The sequence below is a fragment of the Choloepus didactylus genome, assembly GCF_015220235.1.
Source record: "Choloepus didactylus isolate mChoDid1 chromosome 25 unlocalized genomic scaffold, mChoDid1.pri SUPER_25_unloc3, whole genome shotgun sequence".
NCBI lineage: Eukaryota > Metazoa > Chordata > Mammalia > Pilosa > Megalonychidae > Choloepus > Choloepus didactylus.
The window spans coordinates 212090-233731 of NW_023637608.1; the positions used below are offsets into that span (position 1 = coordinate 212090).

At 36.2% G+C, this 21642-nt stretch overlaps 1 protein-coding gene across 1 annotated transcript; it reads left to right on the forward strand.

Annotated features, from left to right (window-relative positions):
- Nucleotides 1-19187: 19187 nt before the first annotated feature.
- LOC119525683 (olfactory receptor 7A17-like) lies at nt 19188-20147 on the forward strand. Its single transcript, XM_037824516.1, has one exon. The coding sequence runs from the start codon at nt 19209-19211 to the stop codon at nt 20145-20147; it is 939 nt and encodes a 312-aa protein (XP_037680444.1). The 5' UTR covers nt 19188-19208.
- Nucleotides 20148-21642: the final 1495 nt, after the last annotated feature.

A 21642-nucleotide genomic window follows, 5' to 3' on the forward strand; every position in this document is an offset into this window, starting at 1 on the left:
TCTTCAAACTGTCTCTCATCTGCAGCTCCTCTCTCATCTCCTGTGTGTTCTTCAAAGTGTCCCTCTTGGTTGTAGCAAGCTTTCTCCTTCTGTCTGAGCTTATATAGTGCTCTGGTAAACTATACATATATATATATATATAGATTATAAACTATATAATCAAGACCCATGCTGAATGGGTGGGGCCACACCTCCATGGAAATTATCCAGTCACATTTGGGTGTATCACATCTCCCTGGGAACACTCAAAGAATTACAATCTAATCAACACTAATACGTTTGTCTGCCCACACAAGATTGCTTCAAAGAACATGGCCTTTTCAAACTGATACACCTCCGTAGGAGAATTCTCTTTTTCACTGTTCTTCAGGATGACTACTGAGTTAGGATATATTTATGCATCTCATGTTTTTGATAGTCCCAGAATATCACCATGTAACACTAGGCCCAAGACAAGCATGTATACAGAAGCTCAGTTTTGACTAATGTGCTATTTATCATTGATCTTTAGAATGAGAAATATTCAGGAATCTTTGCAACCCAGGAGTTATTCTTCCCTAGTCATGTGACCTGATGGAACTTCCCATTAGGTAGTTGTTATGGATTTAGAGGCTTACCAGCAATGGAGTCTGATATATTTGCTCATCCAGCTCACTTGCACTTCAGTAGCAGCTCCAACCTGATCATTTGTGCACTGCTTTAATTGGAGCATTTTTATGTATGCACATATTTACATTTTTGTAGGTAAACAACGGGCAGGTCAGATTGCATGGAATGTTGATGGCCCAAAGTTAAGCAGTTTTTTACTACTAGGATCCAGTAACAAACCAAACTGCTTTCTGTCATGAAGAATAGCTATCCTCAAATTTTGACATAACATTGTTCCAATGTCCTGAAGGTCTGCTTTGTGATTTTCCTATATGGGCCTACTGAATGCCCAATAGAGCATCCCCATCTGTCACAGACACTTCACATACTATTCGATATGATATGTAGATAAGTACATGCAAATGAGATATAACTTGCCTTCAAATATACAAGGAAGACCAATGGCAAATTGACTTCTGTTAGGGTGAAAAGAAGCCAAATGAAGCAAATGGTCCTTCAGAATGAAAGAGACACCACAGCATGCCCCAGACACTGGACTGGTAAGAATTTAGCAAAGTTGGTAAGCTTCTGAATTACTGTGAAATGGGTTTCCCACAATCTGAGACACATGTGTTACACAAAATTGTCCTCCTTAGTTGCTATGTCCTGCAAAACCAAGTGTTTCTGTTGGTCTTTCAAAATAGATATAGAGGTAAAGAGATATACATGTAAACAGCTTATTCTAGTTTGCTAATGCTGCTGGAATGCAAAACACCAGAGATGGATTGGCTTTTATAAAAGGGGGTTTATTTGGTTATGAGTTGCAGTATTAAGGCCATAAAGTGTCCAAGGTAACACATCAGCAATCAGGTACCTTCACTAGAGGATGGCCAGTGGTGTCCAGAAAACCTCTGTTAGCTGGGAAGGCATGTGGCTGGCGTCTGCCCCAAAGTTCTGGTTTCAAAATGGCTTTCTCCCAGGATGTTCCTCTCTAGGCTGCAGTTCCTCAAAAATGTCATTCTTAGTTGCACTAGGGGTGTTTGTCCTCTCTCAGCTTCTCTGGACCAAGAGTTTGCTTTCAACAGCCATCTCCAAACTGTCTCTCATCTGCAGCTCCTGTGCTTTCTTCAAAGTGTCCCTCTTGGCTGTAGCTCCTCTTCAAAACATCACTCGCAGCTGCACTGAGTTCCTTCTGCTTGCCAGCTCATTTATATGGCTCCACTGATCAAGGCCCACCCTAAATGGGTGCGGCCATGCCTCCATGGAAATATCCAATCAGAGTCATCACCCACAGTTGGGTGGGGCACATTTCAAAGAAACACTCAAAAAATTACAATCTAATTAACCCTGATAATGTCTGTCCATACAAGATTACATCAAAGACAATGGCGTTTGGGGGACATAATACATTCAAACTGGCACAGAGCTGTAAGCCAAATTCCAGGAAAATTCTGCTTTAATGCAATGAATTTTTGTACATCTCAGAATGAGTGGAAAACATAAAGATATTTTCATCTTATGTGAATGCTCACCAAAGAGCCCCTTCATCAGAGAAAATTATAGTAATCAATTGACATTTGAGTTATTCTTTGGATGACAGTCAGCCTTTATTTCAGGTACACCTGTCCTTGCCCAATGCACTCTTGAACAGAGTAGCCTTAATGACAAGAATAGAATTGATGCATGGGCTGAGAAACATGGACTTACATTCACCTATGAGGTATGGGTTTTAGCCACTGCTCACACCACCAATGTCCAACAGCAGAAACTAAGACTGAGTACCAGGGGGAAACATATCCTTGGAGGATAACTTACCTGCTTGTTGATAAGTTGATAACCTTGAAGCATGGCCTTTATGGAAGGTGCACCACATTTGCTCTGACATATAAAATCTTGGAAAGTCAATTAAAAAGTGGCCTTCAAATATATCACTAATCTAGTCTGAAAATTAGAGAATGTTTGAGCCTCATAATAAAATATAATAGGGAATTCTGTTAGGTAGGGGCGTTAAAAAGCAGCTGTAGTTTATTTTTTTCAAAGTTTTCTTTTGTAACTTTCACAAGGAGCAATTACAAAAATCTTACAAACCTAATCAGACAAATCCAGTATTTTCCTGAAGATATCCAGAAAAGCAAATTGTACAATTTTGCCACATTTGCTATACATTCTACCTATTTATTTTTCTAAAATTTTTAAAAACTTTTAAGAATAGGCTGTATATATTTGCTCCTTGAACACAAACAACTTTAATGTACCTCTCAGAAGAACAGGGCCATTCACTTATGTAATGAATATAAGTACAGTAATCAAGTTCAAGAACCTTAATATTGATAATTGGCTATAGTTTTGAAGGTAAGATACAATATGCACAAACTTTATATTCTATATTAGTGAAGATGGATATGAAACTCAGATCTTTACAAAATGGAGGTTCTGATAAATAATCCTGTATCTTTACCATTCTAAAGATCAATGATAAATAAGACACTAGGAAAAATGAGTACCTAGAGACATGATTTTCCTGTGCCTAGTGTCACGTGGTGAGTTTAAGGTATTTCCAGATAAAAACAATAGCTGAGGAAGTTAATCAGCACTAGAACTGCTCTGCAAAAAATGGCTACAATGAATTTTTCAGGTTGAAATAAAAGAATCCTATACAGTAGCCATCTGAAAAATCAGTGTGTAGGTGAATATAAGTAAAAGGTGTTTATAAAAGCCAGTATTATAGTATTCTCAATAGGCTACACTAATTTTTTGTTATATTTTTAAACAAATCAATTTTATTGAGATATATTCACATACCATGCAATCATCTATGGTGTACAATCAATGCTTCACAGTACCATCATACAGTTATGCTTTCATCACCCCAATCTATTTTTGATCTTTTTCCTTACACCAGAAAGGATCAAAATAAGAATAAGAATAAAAGTAAAAAAGAACACCCTAATCATGCCCCCTCCCACCCTATTTTTCATTCAGTCATTGTCCCCATTCATCTACTCATCCATCCATATACTAGATAAAGGGATTGTTATCCATAAGGTTTACACAATCACATTGTCACCCCTTGTATGCTCACTGTTATACAATCATCTTCAAGAGTCAAGGCTACTGCATTGGAGTTTTATAATTTCAGGTATTTACATCTAGCTATTCTGATACATTAAAATCTAAAAATATTATCTATAATAGTGCATGAGTGTCCACAAGAGTGACCTCTAGACTCCATTTGAAATCTCTCAGCCACTGAAGCTTTATTTCATTTAATTTCACATACCCCCTTTGGTCAAGATGTTCTCAATACTACGGTGATGGTTCCAGATACATCCACAGGAGTCATATCCAATGTTGCCAGGGAGATTTACACCCCTGGGAGTCAGGTCCCACATAGTGGGTAGGAAAGCAAGGTAATCTGCCAAAGTGGCTTAGCTAGAGAGAGAGAGGGCCACATGAGAGCAACAAAGACGCACTCATGGGGAGACTCTTAGGCACAACTATAAGCATTCCCCTCTCAGGCTGTGCTCTAGGATTCACTTCTGAGTTTACCCATTCTAGTTAATCCATACTGGTGAGGCATTATAGTGCTTGCCTTGGTTTCTGGAGTACTTCACTCAAAATGCTGTCTATAGGATCCATTCACCTCATTGCATGTCTCACAGCTTCATTCCTTCTCACAGTTGCTCAATATTCCATTGTATGCATATACAACAGTCCACCATTCTCTTCCTCAGTCAGTGTACCCTTAGACCACCTCCATCCATTGCAAATCCTGAACACTGCCTCCATAAACACCAGTGTGCAACTGTCCATCCATGACCCTGCTCTCAGTTCTTCCAAGTACACACCCCATAATGAGGTTGCAGGGATCCATGGCCACCACATACATAGCTTCCTGTGGAACCACCACACTGAACTCCAGAAAGGCCAACCCATTCTGCCTCCTCATCAACAGTAAATGGGTACATCACCCTCTTTATGTTTTCTCCAGCACTTTTACCCATATTTATAGTTTTCCTACAATTTTATAGTAATATATTCACATACCATAAAATTATCCACAGTGCACACTCAGTTGTTCATGGTATCATCATATAGTTGGACTTATGTCACCAAACTCAGCACTTGAACATATTGACTGCCATGAAAAAGTAGGGGTTTTTTTTGGTGAATAATAAAAAAAGATAATAAAAAGAAAAATAAAATATCATACAATACAATAAAATAGTAAGGACAGAAAACACCACCACTACCAAGAATCCCAAATCCCTCCCTTATATCCCCCTCTCATGCACATTTAACTTTGGAATATTGCCTTTGTTACATTTAATGTAAGCATATTACAATGTTACTGTAGGCCATAGATTCCAGTTTGCTTTGATTATGCTTTTTTCCCAAATACCATCCCTTTTTCAACACTCTGCATGTTTGACCTTCATTTATTCTCCAACATGTAAAAACATTTTTATATATGCACATTTAGCAACTGTCATCGGCCTCTCCAGTTTTTGCCAAGTTATACAATCCCAGTCTTTATCATCTGTCTTTACCTCTGAGGTCATACATTCCCCTATCCCACCTCTTTCAGCTTTACTCACAGATATCTCTGTTCAGTGTAGTTACAATATTGTGCTACCTTCACACAGTATTATGCTATCTATTTCTAGATCTATGCAATCAATCCTACTGACCATTCTGTAGTCCTTCAGCATCAAATTCCCAATCTTTTTACACTTTCTATCTCCTGGTAGCCTGTGTTATCAGCTTTTAACTCTCAGAGTTTGCTCATTAATATTAGTTCATATTAGTGAGACCATACATTATTTGTCCTTTTGTTTCTAAGTAACTTCACTCAACATAATGTCCTCAAGGTTCATCCACCTTATTATATGTTCCATGTCTTTGTTCTGTCTTAGAGCTGCGTAATATTCCATCATGTCTATATACCACAGTTTGTTTATTCACTTGTCCGTTGGCTATTTCCATCTCTTGGCAATCATGAATAATGCTGAAATAAACATCAGTTTTAAAATGTCCATTTGTGCCTTATCTTTCAGTTCCTATGAGTATATACCTAGCAATGGAGTAGCTGGGTCATACAGCAAATCTATGTTTAGATTTCTGAGGAATTTCCACAATGTCTTCCAGAGTGATTTCACCATTCTACATTCCCACCAGCAATGAATGTGTGCCTCTTTCTCCACATCCTCTCCAGCACTTGTAATTTTCTGTTTTTTGGATAATGGCCATTCTGGTAGGTGTGAGATGATGTCTCATCATGGTTTTGATTTGCATTTCCCTAATAGCCAGGGAAATGTTTTTGAGTCATTTGTAATTTTTCTCATGTTTTGGAGTCATTCGTATTTCATCTTCAGAAAAGTGTCTGTCTATGTCTTTTGCCCATTTTTAATTGGGTTGTTTGTCTTTCTGTTGTTGAGTTGTAAGATTGCTTCATCTATTTGGGTTATTAAACCTTTATCTGTTACATGGTTTCCAGATATTGTTTTCCATTGTGTAGGCTGCCTTTTTACTTTTCTAACAAAGTGCTTTGATGTACAAAAGTGTTTGATTTTGAGGAGATCCCTTTTGTCTATTTCTTCTTTGGTTGCTCGTGCTTTGGATGTAAGGTATAGGAAACTCCTCCTATCACAAGGTCTTTAAGATATTGCCCTACATTTTCTTCTAAGAGTCTTATGATCTTAGCACTTATGTTTAGGTCTTTGATCCACTTGGAGTTAATTTTTGTGTAAGGTGTGTTCTACTTTGTTAACGCTGCCAGGATGCAAAATACCAGAAATAGATAGTCTTTAAAAAGGGAGTTTATTTGGTTATACACTTACAGTCTTAAGGCCATAAAGTGTTCAAGGTAAGTCATCAACAATTGGGTACCTTCACAGGAGGATGGCCAATGGTGTCTGGAAAACCTCTGTTAGCTGGGAAGCATGTGGCTGATGTCTGCTCCAAAGTTTGGGTTTCAAAATGGCTTTCTCCCAGGATATTCCTCTTTAGGCTGCTGTTCTTCAAAAATGTCACTCTTAGCTGCTCTTGGGGTGTTTGTCCTCTCTTAGGTTCTCCAGAGAAAGAGTCTGCTTTCAATGACCATCTTCAGACTGCCTCTCATCTGTAGCTGCTCTCTCCACTATTGTGAATTCTTCAAAGTGTCCCACTTGGCTGTAGCAAGCTCACTCCTTCAGTATGAGCTTATGTAGTGCTCCAGTAAACTCATAAAAGCCCATGCTCTATTGGCAGGTTCACACCTCCATGGAAATTATTCAGTGAAAGTTCTTATCCACAGTTGAGTGACCACATCTCCACAGAAACATCCAGTCAAATGTCTCCAACCCAATCAACACCAAAGTGTTTCCCACCCACACAAGACTGCATCAAATATAATGGCATTTTGGGGGACCTAATACATCCAAACTAGCACAAGGTGTAAGATAGAAGTCCTCTTACTTCTTTTGGAAATGGATATCCAGTTCTCCAAACACCATTTGTTGAAAAGGCTGCTCTGTCCCAGTTACTTTGGCTTGACTGCCTTATAAAAGATCATTTGTCCATAATTATGAGAGTTTATTTCTGAACACTCAATTTCATTCCACTGGTGAGTATCTCTGTCCTTATGTTAGTACCATGCTGTTCTGAGCACTGTAGCTCTGTAATATCCTTCAAAGTCAAGTACTGTGAGATCCCCCTTCATACCTCTTTCTGAGGATATTTTTGGCTATTCAGGGCACCTTGCCCTTCCAAATTTGGTTGTCTGTTTTGTGTAAGTTGTCCAGTTTATTAGCATATATTTTCTCATAGTATCTTCTCATTATCTCCTTTATTTCTGCAGGGTCAGTAGTTATGTTTACTTTCCCATTTCTGATTCCATTTATTTTCATTCATGTCTTTTTTTTTTTTTTTTTTTTTTTTTTGTTAGCCTAGCTAGGGGTCCGTCAATTTTGTTGATTTTCTTGAAGAACCAGGTTCTGGTTTTGTTGATTTTCTCTATTGCTTTCCTGTTCTCAGTTTCATTTATTTATGCTCTAATTGTTATTTCTTACCTTCTGTTTGCTTTGGGGTTAGTATGCTGTTCCTTCTCTAATTCCTCCAGGTGAACTGTTAATTCCTCAATTTTTGCTCTCTTCTCTTTTCATATAGGCATTTAAGGCAATAAATTTCCCTCTGATCACTGCCTTTGCTGTACCCCATAAATTTTGATATGTTGTGTTTTGATTGTCATTTGCCTCAAGGTATTTACTATTTTCCCTAGTAATTTCCTCCTCTACCCACTGATTTTCTAAAAGTGTGTTTTTTACTCTCCATGTATGTTTGAATTTTTGAATCTTCTCCCTGTTATTTCCAACTTCCTTCTGTCATCATCTGAGATAGTGTTGTTTAAAATATCAATATTTTTACATTTGTTGAGGCTTGCTTTGTGACCCAGCATGTGGTCTATGCTAGAAAATGTTCCATGAGCACATGAGAAGAATGTGTATCCTGCTGTTGTGGGGTGTAGTGTTCTACAAACATCTGTCATTTCTAGTTCATTTATCATACAATTCAACATCTCCATTTCCTTGTTGATCGCCTGTCTAGATGTTCTATCCATTGATGACAGTGGTGTTTTGAAGCCTCCAAATATTATTGTGGAGTTATCTACTCCATTCAGTGTTCTCAGTGTTTGCCTCATGAATTTTGGGGCACTCTGGCTTGGTGCATAAATATTTATTATTGCTATGTTTTCTTGATGAATTCACCCTTTTACTAATATATAATGTATTTCTGTCTCTTTTAATTGTTTTATTTTTAAAGTCTATTTTGTCTGATATTAGTATAGCTACTCCTGCTTTTTTCTGGTTGCTGTTTGCATGAAATATCTTTTTCCAACCTTTCACTTTCACCCTTTTATTGTCCGTGTGTCTAAAGTGAGTTTCTTGTAGATAGCATACAGGTGGGTCTTGTTTTTTAATCCATTCTGCCAGTCTGTGTCTTTTTATTGGGGTGTTTTATCCATTAACATTTAGTGTTATTACTGTAAGGGCAGTACTTTATTCTATCATTTTGTCTTCTGGATTTTATATGTCATGTCTTACTTTTTCCTCTCTCTCTTTTACCTTTCCTCATAATCTTCATTTTAACACTCTTCTCCAAAACTCTTTCTCCTGCCTTTTCCTGTCAGCCTGTAGCACTCCCTTTAATATTTTTTGTAGCACCAGTCTCTTAGTCAAAAACACTCTCAGTATCTTTTTTTCTGAAAATATTTTAATCTCTCCCTCATTTTTGAAGGACTGTTTTGCCAGATATAGAATTCAGTTCTTCTTTTTCAATATCTTAAATATATCATACCATTGTCTTCTTGCCTCCATGGTTTCTGTGGAGAAATCTGTACATAATCTTATCAATCTTCCCTTGTATGTGTTGGATTGCTTTTCTCTTGCTGCTTTCAGAATTCTGTCTTAGACATTGGACCATCTGATCAGTAAGTGTCTTGGAGTAGTTCTATTGGGGTCTATTCTCTTTGGGGTGTGAGGTATTTTTTGAATGTCTAATTTTCTGTCCTTCATAAGAGTTGAGAAATTTTCAGTGATCATTTCTTCTATTATTCTTTCTCCCCCTTTCCCCCTCTCTTCTCCCTCTGGGACCCCCCATAACACATATATTTGTGTGTTTCATATTGTTGTTCAGCTCCCTAAATCCCTGCTCATATTTTTCTATTCTTTTCATCTGTTTTTTTTTTGTGTTTGTGATTTCATATATATGGTCTTCCAATTCACTGATCCTTTCTCCTGTGTGTTCGAGTCTACTGCTGTATCTCTCCATTGTCTTTTTCATCTCCTCTATTATCTCTGCCTTCATTCCCATCAGTTCTGCCATTTGTTTTTTCAAGTTTATGAATTCTTCCTTACGGTCATCCAGTGTCCTTATATCTTCATCTCTTTTGCTATGTCTTCCCTCAGTTCATTGACTTCATTTTGAATTGATTTAGCTTTGTCTGAACAGCTCCAATTAGTTCTTCCTTCAGTTCATTGAATTAATTTAGCAATAATTGCTTCAATTCCTGTATTTTGTTTGAACTATTAGCTTGTTCCTTTGGCTGGTCCATATCTTCATGTTTTCCAGTATGGCTCATTATCTTAAGCTGTCTAGGCATCTGACTTTTTTGATTAGTTTATTCTGGAACTTGTTTTCACTCTTTTACATAGGGTTTTCTTGTTGTTTGGCTTTGTTCTCTAACCTTTGATGTTCAGTTCAGCTTATTCTAGATCTTTAACTTAGATTCTGTTTCATTGATCAGGTTTTTCAGCACTCGTTTTTCTCTTTCTTGCCCTGCCTCTATGTAGCCTTTTTGTGTGATGGTCTCCTAAGATATGGTCAACCTCACTCTCATTTTCCCAGTCCACAGAGGGCCAGGTCTCAGGAGGAGGGTATGGGGTTTCATTAAGAATGAGACCATCCTGTGAGGTCTTCAGATTCTGTGCTTCTCTTATGCTGTCCTGCATGTCACACTTGCCAGCCTGCCCTCTCTCTACTATTGTAAGGAGGTGTGGAGCCTTTAGTCTCCTGGTGGCCCTGACCCTGTTGGGGGTGTGGCTCACTGAAGCTGGTTTCTAAATTCCAGCTCCTGGGGTCTGAGTTCCGAAAAGGAGGGCTGCCACTGGAGCTGGGCAACATCCCCCTTTTCATGGGAAGTTATTGTGTTTAGCAAATTTTCTCTGCCACTAGACTTATTGCTTTATCTCTCAGAGCTATCTTAGCTCTGCTCTTGCCTGGGCCCAAATTGCAAGTCTTTGAGGCTTTGTGCAATGGGTTTCTTAGAATAATTATTTTTTTAAAAAAAGAGGAAAAGTTAAAGAAAAAAGAAAAAAAGGAAAAGGAGGCTCCAGTATGGACTATTTACAGTCCTTATCATTCTAATGGGCTATTGAAATGCTAAAAGACAAAGAGTTGAGGGCAAGTAAGGAACAATCAAGAAAGCAGAGAAACCAGCTTTTCAGACAGCCTTCCCGCTCTAGATTTGCAAAGGTGCCTGATTCTGTTTGACCCCTGACCTTCTCAGTATTATGTTCACTGAAACTCCAAAAAATATGTTTTTGTTTTTGTTTTTCTGCTGTTTTTCCTATCCCTATCTCCTCTCTGCCAGGCTGATTTCTCCCAGATTCTCTGGTGTCTGGTCTCAGTCTATCTATCATTAGAGCTTTTTTTTTTTTTCAGGAGCCTGAGCTTTTTATCAGATCTGCAACTACAGTTCTCCCTCCTGGTTCCCAACACTGATGGCCCCTCAACCCTTGGGACTGTGCTTGGCAGGGAGGAGTGCAGGCCCCTGGCCACAAGAGATCACAGATTTCACTGATCTCAGCTGCTTTGCACATCTGTGAGTGTTGTCTGAACCATGTCCAAGCTCAAGTTCCTCTGCCATATCTGGTCCACATGGTTCCTGGCTTTCTACCAACTGCCCTGGAGGAGTAACTAAAACACACACCTCATCACTCTGTCATCTTGCCCCACCCCAACACTAATTTTTAAATAGATACTCTCACATCCTCAGTGGCATATTTATAGCTTTAGATACTTATATTTGAAAAGAACAAAGATTAAATAATAATAAGCAAAATTCACAACTGATGGAACTATAAAAAGAAAGACATATTGATTCTAAACTAGTAGAAGGAAGATAATAAATATAGAGTGGTGGGGATAAATGAAATAAAGGTTAGAAAAAACTATTGAGAGAAGCAATGGTACTAAATGTTGGTTCTTTGGAAAACATCAATAACATGGCAAACATTTCATTAGATTTAAAAAGAAAAAAAAGAAAGAGTGAATGCAAATTACTAAAATCCAAAATGAAATTTGGGACTCTATTAGTTAGGGCTCTCTAGAGAAACAGAACCAACAGACGATAACTGCAAATATGAGACTTTATAAAAGTGTCTCACAAAACTGTGGGGATGCATAAGCCCCAATTCCATAGGGCAGAATGCATGATTCCAAATTCTGTAGTGCAGGATGTACAAGTCCCAATTCCATAGGGCAGACCATGAAATGTCACCTCTGGTGAAGGTGTTCAATCAACTCCCTAGGAGGTGCTGGCTAGCAAGAGAAGTGAAGATTCTCTTTCTTCTCCCTTAAAAGTCTTCAACTGATTGTATTAAATCCAGCTGATTGAATTCTCTCATTGCAGAAGACATGCCCTTCATTGATGTAATCAGTCACAGATACAGCCAATTAACAGATTATTTACTAAACCAGCCTTCTGATTTATTAACCAGCCATGAATCTCCTTGCAGTAATGGTTAGGCCAGTGTTTCTGTGACCAGACACCTGGGCACCATCACCTAGCCTACATGATAGTTGATACATTAACCTAACCATCACAGTCCAATCCTTGTCAAATTGGCAGCTATTCACATCACCTTAAAACATACTTAATTTCTAAGTAGAGCACAATAACAGACATGTGTTTTTCCTAACCATACTCAGCTGTCCCACATACAACCAGAAATGCACTAAATCTCTCCAGAATAGGATTCAAGTCCTTGGATAACATTCACTGTTAATCTTGATATCCTATAACTAAAACAAAATGAAATGAACAATACAAATTACATCATATGATAAGGGGATAAGATAGAGAGGAAACAAGGATAACTGATTTATAGAAAAATATAAAAATACCCATAACAAAACAAGGCGGAAATATTCATGCCATCAAATTCCTTATTTCTGTAGCTGTTCACATGGTTGTAGTTCATATTTATCACTACCTTCTTCCCTACTCATTCCATTTTCCCTTAACCCACAGCAAGCACTTCAGCTGGCCATGTTCAGATGACCAGAGTGGGCATCATAACCTGGACAAGTTGACATGTCAACCTATCACAGGGACATTAATATGTATTGTAGAAATTAAATGTATTATAAGTGAATATTAACAATTGTTTGACAACAATCTAAATAATCCAGAAATAATGAACAAATTCCTAGAAACACACAACTTACCTAAACTGAATTAAGAAGAAATAGAAGATTTCAATGTGGGTATATTAATAAAAAGATTTAATCAGTACTTAGAAAACTCCAAGAAAGATAAGTCCAGGACAAGACAACATGAATGGTGAATTTGGTCAAACATTCAAAGAAGAATTAACTCCAATTTTTGCCATATTATTCCAAATTGAATAAGGGTGAACTCTTCCTAATTCATTCTATTATGGTAACATAATTGTGATACCAAATCTATATAAAGACATAACAATAAAGAAAAAAACAATTTCTGGTGAGAATATAGATGCAAAATCTTCAATAAAATACTATCAAATTTAATACAAGAGATTAGTAAAAGTATTCTCCACTGTGAAAAATTGGATGTATCTCACAAATGCAAGGGTGTTTAACATAAGAAAATCTATCACTGTAATATACATGCGCTCAGAATAACTGGAAAACTCACATGATAATCTCATTTGTCATGGGAAATACATTTTCAGAATCTGCCACTCTTTCACAATAAAAACATTCAGAAAAATAAGAATGGAATGTAGCTTTCTCTGCATGATAAATAGTATATATATATATAGATAGATAGATAGATAGATAGATAGAGAGAGAGAGAGAGAGGAAGAGAGAGAGAGAGAGAGAGAGAGAGAGAGAGCTAATCTTATAGCCAATGCTAAAAGAGAGATCTTCCCATTCAAGTCTGGAACAACAAATAATGCCCATTTTTGCTATTGCTATTCAGTATTGACAATAGAACAATATAAAAAAATTTGTAAAGGAAGAAGTAAAACTATCTGTGTTTAAGATGACATAGTACTTTATCTAGAGAATACACAGGCATCCACAATAAAATTTTTAAAGCTTATAAAGAAATCCAGCCAAATGCAAGCTATAATATTAGCATGCAAATATCATTTGTATTTTATACTCCAGGAAAGAGCATTCCTAAGTGGAGGTTTAAAATATTCATTCACCACAGCATCTTAAAGTATACAACACATAACAATAAGTTGAACTTGAGAAGAGATGGACTATACACTGAAAACTTCAAAACACTGCTGAAGAGAATTAGAGAGGACCTAAGTAAATGATGAGACTTACTATGTCCTAGTATAGGAAGAGATAATATTATTAAACTGTATTACACCAAGTGATCTATGGTTGAACATAATCCCTAAAAACAATCCCAGGAGGCATTGTAGCATAAATGGAATAGCTGATCCTTTTTCACATGGCATTACACTTCACCAGGGCTGCAGCATCACCTTAGAGTGCTGCTTTTATTTTCATATATCTTGGTCTATTTAGACTCTTTGAGCAGGAGCAAAGTATCTTACTCTTTTCTCAATTTTCAGACCTTAGTTTTGTGTTCAACATACAATATTGCTGAATAAATATTTGTTGAATGACTGAAAAATTAATGGTGAAGAGAACTAAACAGATATTGCTAACCTTGGGGGAGAAAGAAGAAGTATGGAAACAAGAGGAAATACTGTTGAGAGATAGCAGCCCCATGAATGAGATACAAAACAGGAAGAGTCAGATCAGACAGGGAAGATGTTTCAGTGAACTCAGGATCTCCCTCTAAAACCAGGTAAATGGAAATCATTATGGGAAGCATTGCAATTCTAGAGCCCACTCCAAAGGAGTGGTGACCTCCTGGGAGGAAGGAGTCAACTGGGTTAAGAGACAAACATGAAATTTCAAGCTGTTTTCCAAGGGGCAAAAGAAGTACAAATTTGCATTTTTTATTTCTTACCTCCAGAGAACTAAATATCTCAGGGATTAGAGAGACAAAAGGGTACCCCATTAATAAGGCTCATGGAAATGAATCCCTTAAGTCATAGAAACGCTAGATAATTTCCCCACACTATCCCTAGTATGTTTTACCAATCTCTGCTGAAGAGGAAACACAATTTTGCCTTATAGAGAACTCATGAGTGGGTCCATGTCCCTGCCTTTCCTGGAAGCAGAGCTCCCAACTTCATTTTTCATTCAAGGCATAACCTGCATTGGTGAACCCAGAATCTTCTTTGGTAATTTCCAGGTGAGTTACAGAATCATGACCAGAGTAGGGGAATGTATTATGAGTCCAGGAACTTCTTTTATTGGTTGCAAATTTAAGAGCACCAACAGGGAAAATACTTAAAGGAAGCTTAATCATACAATGCCCTGCCTAGTTAAAAAGCCTGATTGTGGAGGGAGGTAATGGATACACTAAAATATTGTCTTTCTCTAATCTGTCTCAATTGGTGTTAGCTCTCACTCATGGTGCTTCCTTCATGGAAGTATCATATTAACCACTTTCAACTATTTATTTCTTTTAATCTTTCAACAAACATTTATACATCAAATATCTTTTGGTAGGCACTGATGAATACTCTATGAATTAAAAATAAATAGGATATTTTTCCTTATTTCAGTGATTACATCTAAATTGGGCAAGAGACATAGAAATGAATGCATTCAATACTCTGAGGTGGTGCTGATATCATGGTGAAGTGGATTCAGAAATTTGGTCTTTTTCTGGAGGTTAGTGATGACTTCACAAAAGCAATAATTGTACTGAGATTTGCAGGAGCAATTGCAGTAATTCCAGGAGCAGAATGGGGTAAAAGCATACCAAGAAGAGTAGACTGGGACACGGATGTTGGATCAATAAAACTGTAAGTTGTGGTTGTGTTTTAAAAATACTTTTGAATATCTGATGAATAACAAGGCAGGCTTTGAAAAGTGGAACATGAGTCTGGTCACATTGGCAGCAGCCAGACAACAGAGAGCCTTGTTTTTGTGTTACTGGAGAGTCAGTGCAGGGTTTATAGAAAGTGATGTTCATGTAAATTCTTGCCTTGTGAAAAGCCTACTCTAAATGAATTTCTTTTGTCAAATCCCTGGAGAGATAATGATGGCTGGAAAAACATAGTGGAAGTGGAAATGGAGGTTTGGAGAATGAACCTATGTGGGCTTCTACCGTATAAACATGTTCTCTTTAATACTAGGCACAATGCTGGATATTTTATGTTCATTGTTTAATTCTTTCAATTATTCTATGAAATTGGTATCAATCTTTGGAATTAATGGATGAAGAATGTGAGACATAACAGCAGAGTAATATTCTTTTCAAGACATATATTTGCATTTGGAATGAAGCTTGGAGTTCATTGTTCCTAGGCCTTTGCATTTCTGTAATTTTAGTTCTTAATAAACTTTATTTTTAAAAACAGCATTAGACTTAGAGAAAAATTTCAGGGATAGTAGACACAGTTTCCAAAAGTTCTCACCCATTGTCCTCTATTCTGAACATCTTCCATCCAGAAGACCACATTATATTTAATTGTTATAAATAACAGTTTCTCAGAGTATAAATGTTTTTGATGACCTGGATATGATTGAGAAGTGCTGTTCAGGTATTTTGTAAAATATCCCTGTTAAAATTTGTATGATTTTCTTCTCATTATTTGACTGGGATTATGGGTTATAGTGGAAGACACTAGAGAAAAAATTCTATTTTCTTTGCATCGTGTATTGGGGTACATCATATTACTGTTGATGTTGACATTGATCAACAATACTTGCCAGGTTTCCCCACTTTAAAGTTCCTCCTTTCCCTGTTTTTCCATATATCAGCTTTGGAAAGATTTCACTATGTGAAACCCACACTTTATTAGTGGGGACTCTTCTTCACCTTCTTGATAGAACAAAGTAAACATAGATCATCGGAATTCTTGTGAATGGGATGTTTGTCTCTTCTTAATAATATATTCAGCAATTTATAAATATCATTATGGACTCATGTATTTTATACTTTGCATTGTGATATAATTCTTTCTTTATTTTTTTGTTCAGGTTATTCCAGTTTTGGCATTTGGATTTCATTCAGCTGTGTCTTGTGTATCTTAGATATACCCCAGTAGTTAGGGCTTAATTTTAGTACCTACTTATTTTCTGGTACTGAAAGATGCACCAGGCTCTTCTTGTATAATTCTTTCCTGACTTAGAGTCAGCCATTTCTCCAAGGAGATTTTTATTGGAGAATGGTGTTAAAAAAATCAAGGTCTGGGCACAAACTATGTTGTTTGATCCTGAGTCCTCTAGGCCCTCTCCACCAAGAGATTAAGAAAATATGTGTCTAAAAAGCAGTGCCTTTACACATTTCCATAAATATTACTACATGTAACCCTCTTTATCTACATTAACCAACTTATGAGTTGATGTGGATGTGTCTAACTCTAAATCATTGCCACATAGAACATTCTGGACTCATCCCCTTTCTTACTGCTACCTCCAACTCTACAGTGAGAAGCATATTCCCTTCATCTTCTCTCCATCTATTTAATGTTTGATTCCAGTGTACATGTATAGAAGTAACAGAATTGTTAACCCACACACTGGTGGGAAAAACTTTATCCAGAAGTACTCATACAGTTTCTCTTCCCTTCTTTTTCTAGACTCCATTCATATCCAGTGTTACTATTTCAGCACTTTTCCTCTCATTCCCAAAGTAGAGGTGATTCATACATTTGTAATAGAGTTAGACTATTTTGTCACATATTCTATTCCATCCTGGAATTTCTTTAATCTTATAAATAATCCTTTATTTGCATATATTAAGCTTCCTTCTCTATATTCTAAAGATCAGTGATTTTTAACAAAATCATAAAGTCATTTGTCTATAATTATAGTACTACACTAATTAATTTCACTGCTGTAAAAATTGCTGAGATTCTCCTTTTCAGCTCTCCTCTCCTCTCCCTAATCCCTTGGCAACTAGTGATAATTCTATTGTCTCTTTTGTTTTGCTAATTCCAGAATGTCATATAATACAAATTATATTTATATAGCATGTTTAGACTGGTTTATTTTAATTAACAATATTCATTTATGATCCATCCTTGACTTTTGTGGCTGGAGGGAATATTTCGTTTTATCACTGATTAATATTCCATTCCAAAGATAGAGCAGAATGTGTTTATCCATTCACCAATTGAAGGACGTCTTGATTGATTTCAGATTTTCAAGATTATAAATAAAGCTGCTACAAACATTCACATGTGTGTTTTTGGGTAGTTTTAAGTGTTAAAATGAACTGTAAACCTAAAAGTACAATTGCTTGATTGCATGGTGAGACTATGTTTTGTTTTACTAGACACTGTCAAACTGTCCACTGGCTGCACCATTTTAAATTATGACTGGCATTATGTGAGAGTTCATATTGCATTCCATCCTCCCCAGCTATTGGAATTGTCAGTGTTTAGGTTTTAAGTTTTTTCTGAGATGTGTGTGATGATGTATCATTGCAGATTAATTTTGCAATTACTTAATGACAAAAGGACATTGAGCATCCTTTTGCATTCTTATTAGCCACCTATATATCTTCATTTAGGTTTCTGTTCAGACCTTTTTTAGTTGGGAGTTTCCCTGCTTATTGTTTGGTGTTAAGAATTATCTGTATATTTGGATACAAATATTTTAACAGATATATGTTTTGCAAATATTTCTCCAAATCTCTGGATTTTCCTTGCACTCTAATTAATGTCTTTTACAGAGTAGAAATTTAGTAGTTTAAAAAATCAAATGTATAAATATTCCTCTCTCATGGATCATGATTTGGGGCTATCTCTAAAAATTCATCACCAAAGCACAGACCACTAAATTTTCCTGTAAGTTTTTTAGAATATTAAATTTTGCATTTTATTTTTAGTACAGTATTGATTTTGAGTTACTTTTTGTGAAATGTATGCAATATTTGGCTAAGTTCATTTTGTTTTCTACGTGTGCCTCCCATTGTTCCAGCACCATTTGTTTAAATGACCATACTTTTTCCATAGCTTTGCTCTTGCTCCTTTGTGAAGACCATTTGACTGCATTTGTGTTGGTCCTTTTCTGAGTTCACTAATATTAGTTTACATCTCTTTCACCAACACAACACTGTTTTATTGTGTCTTCATATTTAGACTTGAAATCAGATAGTATGGGTCCTGTAACTTCTTACTTCTTCCTCAGTATTGTTCAGGCTACCTATGACTTTTGCCTGTCCAAATAAACTTTAGAATTAGTTTGTCAATATCCACACAATTACTTGATGCCATTTGGAATGGGATTGAGTTGAATGCATACATCTGGATGACATGAAATGGCATGTTAACAATATTGTGTCTATCAATGAATACAAAATAACTATTTTTAACTTATTTATTGTAGTAGTCCATATGAAATTAAAAAATTTCTCATTCTAACCAATTTCAAGTGTGCAATTTGGTAATAGTAATTATCTTCAAAATATTTTGCTACAATCAACAATATCCAGGATGACAACTATTTCATGTCATGGTACAAAATGATGGATAAATGATTGTTAAATAAAATAATGTCTAAGAGCATTTGTAGTAGAATGTATTGCCATGAAAAAATGTTAGCAATCATCGACAGGATAGCTAGTCAGAAACAGATCAAGGGGAAGCAGGAAAATTTGTTTCATGAATTTTCAGATAAAGAGCTCTATATCTACATAATAAATAATTAATAATTCAATGTGCTTACAAGATATATCACAGTATTTATATTATTTTGCTGGTCACTACTTGTGCATAAATTTGCATTGTTCTGGGATCTTTTCCAGCAGTTTCATCAGCAACATGGAACCAGAAAACCAAACACATATTTCAGAATTTATCCTCCTTGGACTCTCAGAATCTACAGAGGTGGAGCACCTACTTTTTGTTCTGTTCCTGATGATGTATCTGGTCACCTTCATTGGGAATATGCTTATCATCCTGGCCATCATCTCTGACTCCCACCTCCACACACCCATGTACTTCTTGCTCTCTAACCTGTCTTTTGCAGATATTGGTTTCACTTCCACCACAGTGCCAAAGATGCTGTTGAATATCCAAACAGAGAGCAATATCATAAGTTATAAAAATTGCCTCACCCAGATGTATTTTTTCATGCTTTTTGTAGGATTAGAAAACTTGCTTCTGACTGCAATGGCCTATGACCGCTTTGTGGCCATCTGTCACCCCCTGCACTACATGGTCATCATGAACCCCAAGCTCTGTGGCCTCCTGCTGCTGGCATCCTGGTTATTTAGTGTCCTACACTCTCTCTTACATGGCTTAATGGTTTTGCAATTGTCTTTTTGTACAGACTTGGAAATCCCTCACTTTTTTTGTGATCAGACACAGGTAATCCAGCTTGCTTGTTCTGACACCTTCTTCAATGACCTACTGATGTATATTGCAACTGGAATTGTGGGTGTTATTCCATTAATTGGTATCCTTTACTCTTACTCAAAGATTGTATCCTCCATTTTGAGAATTTCATCAGCTGGTGGCAAGTATAAAGCATTTTCTACTTGTGGGTCTCACTTCTCAGCAGTGTCCCTCTTTTATGGTACAGGTCTTGGAGTATATCTTAGTTCTGCTGCTATCCAAAATTCAAGATCAAGTGCTATAGCTTCTGTGATGTACACAGTGGTCACTCCCATGTTGAACCCATTTATCTATAGTCTTAGAAACAAGGACATAAAGCACACCTTAAAAAAAGTTTCCAGATGTGCAACCCTCTCTCTATAAAAGGATTCTTTTTCTCAAGTTTAGAAATTTGCTCATCATTAATAGAGGTTAAATACTAGAAGCTCTATATAAAATACTCTTATTAGTGTAGAGAAAGATAAACTTTTATTTGCTTAATTTCTAGAATTACATCACTTTACCTTTTATCAATCAAAAACAGATATATCTTCTGCATTTTACTTAATCATTTGATCTCTGTGAATGTGCTATCAGGATTTAGTATTGAACCTAACTTATCTGCCTGAATATTCAGTGGTATATATTTAATACAGGTAATTGAGTAAATATAAAATTATAGGAATTGTTGGAGGGGTGGAGAGGAACTTTAATCCCTGATACAAAAAAATCAGCTGCTCTTGTATTATATGCTTCTGTTGAAAATCATTTGTCATATTAAGCACTGTGTACCTGTTTTCAGTGTTGTGTTAACTGGCTCCAGAAACAGGGCACATCCTGAACTGGAACCACCAGGAGATAAAGTTTTAATAATCTACATTCCATCTCTTTTATATTATTTTCTCCTGCACAGTCTCCAAAATAAGATAGTTGAGGATATGTAAGACATTACAACTCTTATTCTTCAATCACTGATGGTTTCACTAATCACTGGGATTCTTCCAATGTTATAATTTTGCTCTTTAAAAAATATTTTCATAGACAGGGATATTTCCAGGAAATTTCCCATAGAACTTACAATAATCATCCTCATTTACAGATATTAAAAAGCAACATTTGTATTTTTCCCATTGCTAACTTTGTCTTCTTCAACTGCTAATCCAAGATACTGGGAAAACATCAAGTTTTTAAGTAGACCCACAGTCTTCTCTGAGAGTTAAAGGCTGATGCCACTGTTCATCACCTTTCCCCAGTGTGATCTCATTGATTGAGAAATTAGACTGGCATTTTAAAATTAGAGCTTGCTCTGAGCTAATGAATAGCTGTGAGAAAAAAAAGATGTGGTCTTTTGTCTTATTCATTTTACATTCAAAGCTGTGAATTCATTTGTTTTGTAATGCATTAACCAACAAATCAGACTTTTTTTAATTAGTCATACTGACATCATTTATCTATAGTCTTAGAAACAAGGACATAAAGCACACCTTTAAAAAAGTTTAAAGCATTTGATTCATGCAGTCCTGTATAATTTCTTCTTTTTGATCATGCTGTAATCTGAGATTTAAAATTCTCAGCTTCTCATATTTTTCATAAAACTCTCCAGGGTAATTACAAGACCCATGTTACTCCACATTCATTGAATCCTGATTCTCTACAAAATATTTTATAACATAGTGTGGGTAGTTTTTTAAAAAATGATCCTTATGCAATTTCATGAGGGATGAATACAAAAAATACATTGCAAATCAGATTTGCCATCGCTGTAAATACATTAGTGGTATATATTTAGTCAATGTAAATAAAATCATTGTCCTAACTTCCAACAAGTTGATATCACAGTTTTCAGATTCTTATCCTGGAATACCTGTGTTTTTGCAAT

Bases quoted from the DNA above. Each gene is read 5' to 3' on its own strand.
- LOC119525683 (XM_037824516.1), top strand. From the start codon at position 19,209: ATGGAACCAGAAAACCAAACACATATTTCAGAATTTATCCTCCTTGGA.